Source organism: Myxocyprinus asiaticus, chromosome 44 (assembly GCF_019703515.2).
Source record: "Myxocyprinus asiaticus isolate MX2 ecotype Aquarium Trade chromosome 44, UBuf_Myxa_2, whole genome shotgun sequence".
NCBI lineage: Eukaryota > Metazoa > Chordata > Actinopteri > Cypriniformes > Catostomidae > Myxocyprinus > Myxocyprinus asiaticus.
The window spans coordinates 24,240,161-24,250,178 of NC_059387.1; the positions used below are offsets into that span (position 1 = coordinate 24,240,161).

Genomic DNA, 10,018 nt, shown 5'->3' on the forward strand with positions numbered 1-10,018 from the left:
ATCATCAGAGGTCACATTTTGGGTATTTCGACGAGTGAAGCATTAATTAAAAGGTACTGACAAATGCAGAGCTGAAAAGTAGATTTTTTTTTTTTTTTTAACCAATTTATCTGCAAGACAAAGCTCAAGGAGACTTTGACACAGTTGCTCATTGAAAACAAAAAGGCATACCATACACATCTCTTTAAGACGTGCTCACAGATGGCGTGAGAAATAAAAGAGCTGGGATGCTTTTGTGATGCTGTGAGAAACTCGTCTTATCTGAGCTGAGTGGAGTGCACACACCCGGGATTGTTAGTCACCGTTTTAATCCCATTAATTAAAACGTTAATCTGATTGGGTGGCGCACGCTCAATCCCGATAGGCGAATCTTCTTCATACAGTATTAATAGCCCGATTTGAGATAATGATGTAAAAGACTCCCCCTTCTGTTGCTGATGCTGGTCGCTGCGGAGATCTACAAAGTGTGTGTCTCAACACGATAGACGCAGAGCACTTTAGGAGGAGCTACTGTCTCTGCACCTCACTTAACAAGTGGAGCAGCCATCAACATCAACTCCACTTCATAGAGTACAAACTTCACCGAGGAGCGTGGCTGAGTGAAGCCTCATCACATCTGACTTTTCAGAGACTATGGACAGGAGAATAAACCTGGGTGGAGACATTTTTCACAAAACTCTCAGCGCAGTGTCCAGCAAAAAGATGGACTCTTTTCGACCGGCTGCGGGTATTGATCTAGCTTCCAGGGACAGCCAGTCGCCAATTAGCTGTTTCGACCAGACCGACCCAGACCCGGTCCAGCCCGGGGGACTGACGGGAGGGAGAGCGGGGACACTGGGTCTGCCGACCGGATCTTTGTGCGTGAAATACGGCGAGAGCGCAAACAGGGCATCTGCTGCAGAGAGCAGCGGTGGAGAGCAAAGCCCGGACGATGACAGCGACGGACGATGCGAGATGATGCTCATGGCAGACGGGAGAACGGTGGTGTCCGGTGCCAAATCTGAAGGAGGTAAGAAAAACAAAGAGCAGAAAGTTCTGAGGCTAAACATCAACGCACGGGAGAGACGAAGAATGCACGATCTGAACGATGCGCTTGATGAACTGCGGGCGGTGATCCCTTACGCGCATAGCCCGTCTGTACGGAAACTCTCCAAAATTGCCACCTTGCTGTTAGCCAAAAATTACATCCTTATGCAGGCACAGGCGCTTGAGGAGATGAGAAGGCTAGTTGCGTATCTCAACCAAGGCCAGGCTATCTCTGCTGCCTCTTTGCCCGCGACAACGTCTCTCACACCGGGTTTAAGCGCATACGAGCAGCCGACCGGTTACCCGTTCCCCACCGGAGTTGCAGCATCCTCCTGTCCAGACAAATGTGCCCTTTTCAACAACGTCACCTCCAGCCTCTGTAAGCAATGCACTGACAAGCCTTAAACTCTACTGACTCTCGCAGAAGCACATGAGAAACTTTTTGACTTAACCAACGAAACCTTTGACTATTAAAGAGAGACTGATGTCAGTGTTTGCCAGCTTTGAGATGAGATCAATTTAAACGAATGCTAAAAACTTTTCTTACACTTGCAAACTATTTCATTCAAAGAAACACGTTTGTTCAACAACTGATTGTGTATGTAAGATATAGCTTGCTGTATCTTGTAAGTGATGATGAGTAAGAGATAAAACCAAACAAAATCTATGCCTGATAGTAAATGGGGGCAAAATAAACAGTTTATTATCAGCATCAATGTGACCCTTCAGAATGACTTGTATTTCTGACCTGACAACATGCAACCATGTTTTACCCTGTTCATGACGCCAATTTTTTTATTTTTTTTTTTATTTTTTTAACAGTTTTTACTCTAACCTGCAATAATACGTATTCTTGCTACTTTGAATTTATGTTATGATAATGTTTGCTTTCTCGAGTGACATCTGTGTTTTATAAAGCAGCAGCTGGAAGTGTCGTGGCGAGCAGAGTACTATTGGACTGCACACAATTATGGACTTTATTCCCCCAGAGTAGCCTACAAAGGTTATTTCGAAAGCTTAGTTGAGATTAATTTAAAATTGTAATATAATATATTGTTATATTGTTTGGTGGAATCTTAAAAGTTGTTTTTGGTTTTTTAATTTCTCTAAATGTATGAAATCAAGTGGGTCTGCATGCCTGGACTGATGATTAATTGTCATCTTTACTGTAAATTTAGCCGATTTGGATTTTTACAACCGCACATGAAGTTTGGCTATAGGGACGTTTTCAAGTTTCAGCTTGTTGTCAGGTCAAGGCTGGAAGCAATGTAAATATATTAATTTCAATATGACAGCAGAGGGCCATTTGTATGTGTTGATGTATTGGAAAGCTTTATTAAAATATTTTCATCCAACATATTATGTCGCCACACTGTATGTTGTGAAGCCTCAATAGTAAAGTGAATTATGGTTCCTGCTGAAAGAGATTATCAGATCAATAAATCGTAGAATTTGTGTTTTAGGAAATTTACGATGAAATTTGTGAATAATCAAACCTCGACATTTGGCAACAATAATTTTATGATGCACTTTACGTTTTAGCACGTTTTAACAAAAAGCCAGATATTTTGTTTCTCTCTTTAAATAAGCAATAGTTTGTGATTTTATTTATTTTAATTTATTATTATTATTATTATGTATTTGTTTACACGAAGAAACGGGCAAAGCCCTGGGGAAAAAAGGCCAGACATTATGAGCAGCAATGCCCCACGGGCAAGGGAGAGTGTCTGTTAGTATTATCGGATAAAGCTTAGTCACCTCGATCACGATTATCTAAAAAGATCCGTGGCGACGTCTAATAATGTTAATTTGAAAACATCAGTGTATTAAAACTGTTGACTGTAATACATATATTTCTTTTAATTAAACGCATCGTTAAGGCAATTAAATCTCCTGGATATGACAAGCAACATAATTATGACACTGTTCACTGCCGTTATTGGGTGTCTTTAATCACAGGAAACAGTCATCAGCATCAGTGTCATTGCATTGCTCGAGCTCGGATGTCCATCACAATGATAAGAGAATTAGAAACGGACAGGACGATGCCCTTTCACACAATGCTGATATGAAGTGCAGCAACTCCGTTTTGACTTAGAAACTTAAGCCTTATAGAAAACAACATGCAAAAAACATTTCGATTTTCTTCTTCAAAACTCTTCCAAGTTTTATTTTGAGACGTTTCGAGAATGCTGAAGGCAGTGATAAAATTAATGAAATGCATAGATTTAGCGTACTCAAGGAAAATGTTTGGAAAAAGGCTAACTATAATTTCGATAATTTTATAGCTATAGAATAAAAAAATAAATATTTACACAATGTAGTCTATAATTATAAAAATAAACAGCCTAAAAAATGAAATACAATAGGAGAGATAATATAAAACATTGTTAATGAAATACAAGAATTTGAAGAATATTATGACAAAATTCCACATAATTATAAATATTTTAAATATAACAGTAATAATAATAAGAAAATGCAAGAGACCTTATGGATACAACCTCAGAACCGTTAACACGAAAGACTGAATGCACAATTACTTAAACAGCAACTGGGTTGACGCAGCGCCTGGAAGTCACACAACAAATACAATTTTATTTAATTTTATATATGTATTTTTTATTTTATTTATTTATTTATTATTATTATTATTATTATTATTATTATTATTATTATTATTTTTTTATTTATTTTTATTTATTTATTTATTTATTTTTTTTTTGTAGGACCTCAATGTATGTACATTAGATATTTATTTACTTTTAAACATTGTGTAGAGCATCGTTTGTCATCGAAAGTAAGTTTGAATTAGTGTTGTCATGCTATGTAAGCAGCTGGACATACTTGCGAGACTTTTGCTTTTTAAAGGGTTCAAAGAGAAAGAGAGAGGAGGAGTCACAACATTCCCAACATTAGCGTCTATGACAACACCTTGTCTTTCTTATCACCAAAAAGTGACACTTTGGGAGTACCATTTGTGCAGAACTTAACGAACTCTTCAAACAGTTACAAACTGTTTTCACACATTTCCCATCATCGTTGTGTTCAGCACCAGGGACAGCACCATCAACACGTCAACTGGAGTGGTAGCAAAACTGTACGCCCTGTGTTGCTGCATGACATCACAATCTTTTCTAGTAAACTACGTCACCGGAAATACCTTTTCAGTCAGTTGGAACAATGACAGACGAACAAGATGATACTCTAGCTGAGAACGAGTGAGGACTACCAGGGGCAGAGGAGAGTTTCTAACCAGTTATTCTCTCTCTCACTTTATATGCGGGATGACCTGGCAACCTTACTCAACGTCCGTTTAATGAGACAAAATTATATGTAATTAAAGAAGCCAAGCCCTCTCTAATTTTACACATTAGCCAGTTACATTAATCTTGAGAAATCAAACGCGTAGTATGGGAAAATGTGTCATTCTCTCTATCACTCCCCCCCCAAAAAAAAGGAACTGTGAGACTGAAAAAACAGTGGCATGGCTAACCCTTATAGCATTAAGATGCAATGAATACTCAGATAAAGGGAAACTCTAGTTGAAATAAAAGAAATAAAAAGTGGCCTACAATAAATAAATCAAAACTCAATAAAAACAAACAAAAGAAAATCAGAACTTCTCAACCCAATCATAATAATACAAATAATTTAGTGACAAAAACATGTCATTACACATCACAAGACCAGAAGGGAACTCAACTATTTCCAATGTTTTAACTCACATTTGGAAAACATTGGTATTATGGTATTACTCTGTCCTCTTTAATTCTCTGCACAGCACAGATGTGGAGACACAGGCTGAAGTCGTTAATCAGGGGCAGCAGTAATCAGCCATCACAAAGCCTTGCCTGGATAAATACTGTCAGCAATTACTGTGTGGAGTCAACTACTTCCAGGACCCCACTGACATGATTTTCATCACTCTCTCCCTAAATTCACTTTCCCAGTGAAACTTTTTATTCACCAGAACTGCCACTCCACATACCTTTACAGGGGCATGAATGAGAGACAAAAATGTGTCAATGTGAGTGCCTTAATTATAGATTGTGTAGTAATGCATTTTTAAATACAGCGATTAGCTTTTGACAAATGGCTTAATTACACAGAGAATTAGGACAGGATTCATCAAGAGCAGTTTGAATTCTGTTAAGATATGTAAAGCCAGTTTAATTCATTCATGTTCTCATCTAAATCATAAGTTTCCCTGCATTATTCAGCTAAATTGATTCTGAATCTCCGCATTTAATTCCAATAAGCTCATTGTATTATTGAGCTTGCAAATATAAGAGATAACCACACTAAAAGTGACACAGAATCAACAGTAGTGTTTGTATTCATGAATCTAATAAACCTTAAATTGTGTTTACCATGTCTGCAATGCAGATTCAGATGTCATGAATACAAGTTAAAGATAAAAAAGGCAACTTTTCATAATCCATAAAATATCCAATTTACCATATCAAGAGCCACCAAGGCACCTATTTGTAAAATAGATGTATGCTGGGAGTGATAAACAAGGATATTCAAAATATACATTACAGTTCGCTATTGGACTGTCGTCTTCGTATCAGCATCAGGCTCAAAGCCTAGAAATTGAATCATCCCAGTACCTCCATTCTTATTCCAACAAAAAGAAGAAATATGCTGTACACGCGACACTACCCCAATGCCACATACCGTAATTCACACTTGGCCATGGGACAGCTGTTTATAATGCAATTAATTTCAAATATAAAATTGTTTATAATGCATTCAAAGAGAAGATGTTAAAATGGAGATAGGAACAGAGACTGAATTAGCCAGAAGCTTAAGTGCTCTTGAACTGAAACATGTATTGCTAGAAAAGGTTTTTGTCATTGTATAGGAGCACTGACATAATTTGTGTATCAGAGCTGTGGCACCACAGTTAGAGCTTTTGCTTCAACATTGTAATGCTCATGTAGGAGACATGTGGTTTAAGTTCAGTCTGCACCCTGTTCCATCCCATCCCCACAAATAAAACAAAGTTTCAAAAGTCCCAAAATACCATTTAAATTAGATGATGGTAATAATAATAATAATAATAATAATAATAATAATAATTAGTTCCACTTTCTCTGTAAGCAGATACTGTGTGTGTGTGTGTGTATATATATATATATATATATAGTAGGACATCTACTTTGTGCATGACACAAGTAATTTTTCCTACAATTGTTTACAGATAGATTGTTTCACGTTTAATTGACTATATCACAATTCCAGTGGGTCAGAAGTTTACATACACTAAGTTAACTGTGCCTTTAAGCAGCTTGGAAAATTCCAATTTGAAAATGATGTCAAGCCTTTAGGCTATTAGCCAATTAGCTTCTGATAGGCTAATTGGCTAATTAGAGTCATTTGGAGATATATTGCTTGACATCATGGGAAAACCAATAGAAATCAGCCAAGATCTCAGAAAAAAATTGTGGACCTCCACAAGTCTGGTTCATCCTTGGGAGCAATTTCCAAATGCCTGAATGCACCACGTTCATCTGTACAAACAATAGTACACAAGTATAAACACCATGGGACCATGCAACCATCATACTGCTCAGGAAGGAGACGCATTCTGTCTCCTAGAGATGAACGCTGTTCAGTGTGAAAAGTGCGAATCAATCCCAGAACAACAGCAAAGGACCTTGAGAAGATGCTGGAGGAAACAGGTAGAAAAGTATCTATATCCACAGTAAATGAGTCCTATATCGACATAACCTGAAAGGCTGCTCAGCTAGGATGAAGCCAATACTCCAGAACCACCATAAAAAAGCCAGACTACAGTTTGCAAGTGCACATGGGGACAAAGATCTTACTTTTTGGAGAAATGTCCTCTGGTCTGATGAAACAAAAATTGAACTGTTTGGCCATAATGACCATCATTATGTTTGGAGGAAAAAGGGGGAGGCTTGCTAGCCAAAGAACACCATCCCAACCGTGAAGCATGTGGGTGGCAGCATCATGTTGTGGGGGTGCTTTGCTGCAGGAGGGACTGGTGCACTTCACAAAATAGATGGCATCATGAAGAAGGACAATTATGTGGATATATTGAAGCAAAATCTCAAGAAATCAGACAGGAAGATAAAGCTCGGTCACAAATGGGTCCAAAGTTGTGACAAATGGCTAAAGGACAACAAAGTCAAGGTATTGGAGTGGCCATCACAAAGCCCTGACCTCAATCTGATAGAAAATTTGTGGGCAGAACTGAAAAAGTGTGTGCGAACAAGGAGGCCTACAAACCTGCCTTAGTTACACCAGTTCTGTCTGGAGGAATGGGCCAAAATTCCAGCAACTTATTGTGAGAAGCTTGTGGAAGGCTACCCAAAATGTTTGACCCAAGTTAAACCATTTAAAAGTAATGCTGCCAAATACTAACAAATTGTATGTAAACTTCTGACCCACTGGGAATGTGATGAAAGAAATAAAAGCTGAAATAAATTATTATCTCTACTATTATTCTGACATTTCACATTCTTAAAATAAAGTAGTGATCCTGATTGACCTAAGACAGGGAATGTTTTCTACAATTAAATGTCAGGAATTGTGAAAAACTGAGTTTAAATGTATTTGGCTAAGGTGTATGTAAACGTCTGACTTCGACTGTATTTATACAGTATATATCTATATATATATATATATATATATATATATATATATATATATATATATATATATATACATTTCTCATTTATGTATTGGGCCCAGAGATTTAAAATTTCAGTTATGTTTTTTTTATAATTAAATAAGTAATTATACCAGATTTGTGGCAATGAATGTACTGGAAAGCTTTTAAGATTTATGGTCTAGTTCTGTCATTGGTGATTATGATCTATTCTTTTTTTTTTTTTAAGGAATTACTGAATTACATTTTTTGAGTATTTTCTATAGTCTGGATGAATGAGTTTAACAGACAGTTGTAAAATCTTAATCTCTATCCAACACTAGCCTTTTCTTTAAATGATAATCTGATGTTCTTGGAGTTTCCTGGGATTACAGCTCAGACCGGGTTCTAATTTATAGTGCTGTTAAAGAAAGATTAGTCTTTCACAGGGGGTCAGAAGTGATGGACCACCTGCAGAGAGTTTGTGTTATGCACCAATAACTATAGTCTTGTTCAGTTTTGTGTATTCAAGGGAAAATTTTAAACTCACAGCATACCCAGAATGTTTGGTTCAGCCCAATTAAAGACAATTTTGGGGTCATGACTCATAAAATGTGTAATTCGGTTTCAATATTTTTAAGTGAAAGCACTCTTAAATCAGTTAAGATAGAAGACACCATTTATCTCAAAAGTAAGGAAATACAGTGGCATCTGAGTTTCATTACAGTACACGAAACTGTTGTCACATAATCACCATATGTGCTCCGAACATTAAAAAACAGACCAAGTGTGATCACAGTCTGATTCTTACCATGTCAAATTACTCATTTATGATTCATTTTTACTTCTGTAAATGGCACATGAATATTAATGTGTTTATGCAAAGAAGGCCAGGTATAAGGGCACTTCTAAATGGATGTGGGCAAAAGAGTGCAGCGTTTGTTTAGGATGATCACAAAGGGCTTATCGAAGGTTTGTCTTCTGCTCAACATGCGGTCACTGACCCACAGAGGTTATGTTACAGCAAAGTTAGGGTGAAATTCACTTCCAACCTTGATATTCATTAATTGTGGCTGGTGTAAAGTGTAGGTGGGACAACACCATTACCAGGGGAGTCAGCCAGTGCATGAAACACACTGCACTGCTATGGGGTAGTTCTGCCCAAGTGAGACAGGCCAGGCACACTGGATCAGCCATATGAGGCACAAAGTGGACATATGGAGTTCAAGCAAACCCCCTGCTGATTGCAGGATTAATGTACACATTCATGTTCTTCATTGATTATGGTGCTCATGGAAGGATTTGTTTTTCTAATAGGAATTAAAATATAATTATAAATAATATGTAATGTATAATCTGTAATGTAATAATCAATAAAATATATTTAAATAATTAGGGTTTCTGTTGCCTATAAAGTAAAAATTGTTTTTATGATAAGGTTCTTTGGACATTAGGTCCTCTTGTTTAGGGTACAGAGAATGCAGTTTTAATTGATAAAAACAAACACCCCCCCCCCCCCCCCCAAAAAAAAAAAAAAAAACATAATTCATCAGCTAATGAATGATCTGGTTACAGAAATTATTTAACACTAATGTTCTGTTGAGATTAACAGTTTTTACATTTGGGGTCCCAGAGAACCCAATGATTTGTGTAAAAAATATAGTAATTTCTTTTATGTGTTACTTCAACCTAATAACAATTATTTGACAATTTAACTACTGTATCACAAATTAGGCAAGTTCTGTTCAGAAATGTGACTTATCCAATACAGTAACAAATTGCTTCCACTGTATATGGTGTCAGTCAGATCCTGGCAAAAATTGCATAGTAGAAAACTACACAATGAATGAGCTGCAACAGCTGGGGATGTGTTTTAGTGTTACACTCATTATGCTTATCTCATGGCCTTATTATCAGACATGTGACTGAAAATCTCTTCAGTCTGTTACTACAGGAAAATCCTTTAATGAACACTACAAGGTATATTTGCATACATGAATTCCACACAGACTAGAACTACTGAGTGACAATGCACACTCACATATCTGAGTAACCAATAGCGCCCAGTGTCCTTGGCTTCCTAGTAGCCTTAACCTTGCACTCCCGACACAGTGAATTTTATGGCTAATTTCCGGCAATTTCTCTAGGCAGTTTCAGTGGAAATTCCTGCAGGAATAATGTGCATAATTTGCATGAATCATTCTGATAGAATGCATATCAGCATGTAGACCCTCCCCCGTCTGGCAGCACAGCACTTAGTTTGTAATCAAAGCTGACTTCTCTCTACCAGCACCCACAGAAACCGAAGTTCTGACCACAAAAGCTTTAGTCTCATTCACTTAAATTAGAAGCATCCACAAAAAAACCTGC

At 37.2% G+C, this 10,018-nt stretch overlaps 1 protein-coding gene across 1 annotated transcript; it reads left to right on the plus strand.

Annotated features, from left to right (window-relative positions):
• Window positions 1–464: 464 nt before the first annotated feature.
• On the plus strand, window positions 465–2,436 carry bhlhe22 (basic helix-loop-helix family, member e22). The gene has a single exon (XM_051687054.1). The coding sequence runs from the start codon at window positions 634–636 to the stop codon at window positions 1,429–1,431; it is 798 nt and encodes a 265-aa protein (XP_051543014.1). The 5' UTR covers window positions 465–633; the 3' UTR covers window positions 1,432–2,436.
• Window positions 2,437–10,018: the final 7,582 nt, after the last annotated feature.

Bases quoted from the DNA above. Each gene is read 5' to 3' on its own strand.
- bhlhe22 (XM_051687054.1), top strand. From the start codon at position 634: ATGGACAGGAGAATAAACCTGGGTGGAGACATTTTTCACAAAACTCTC.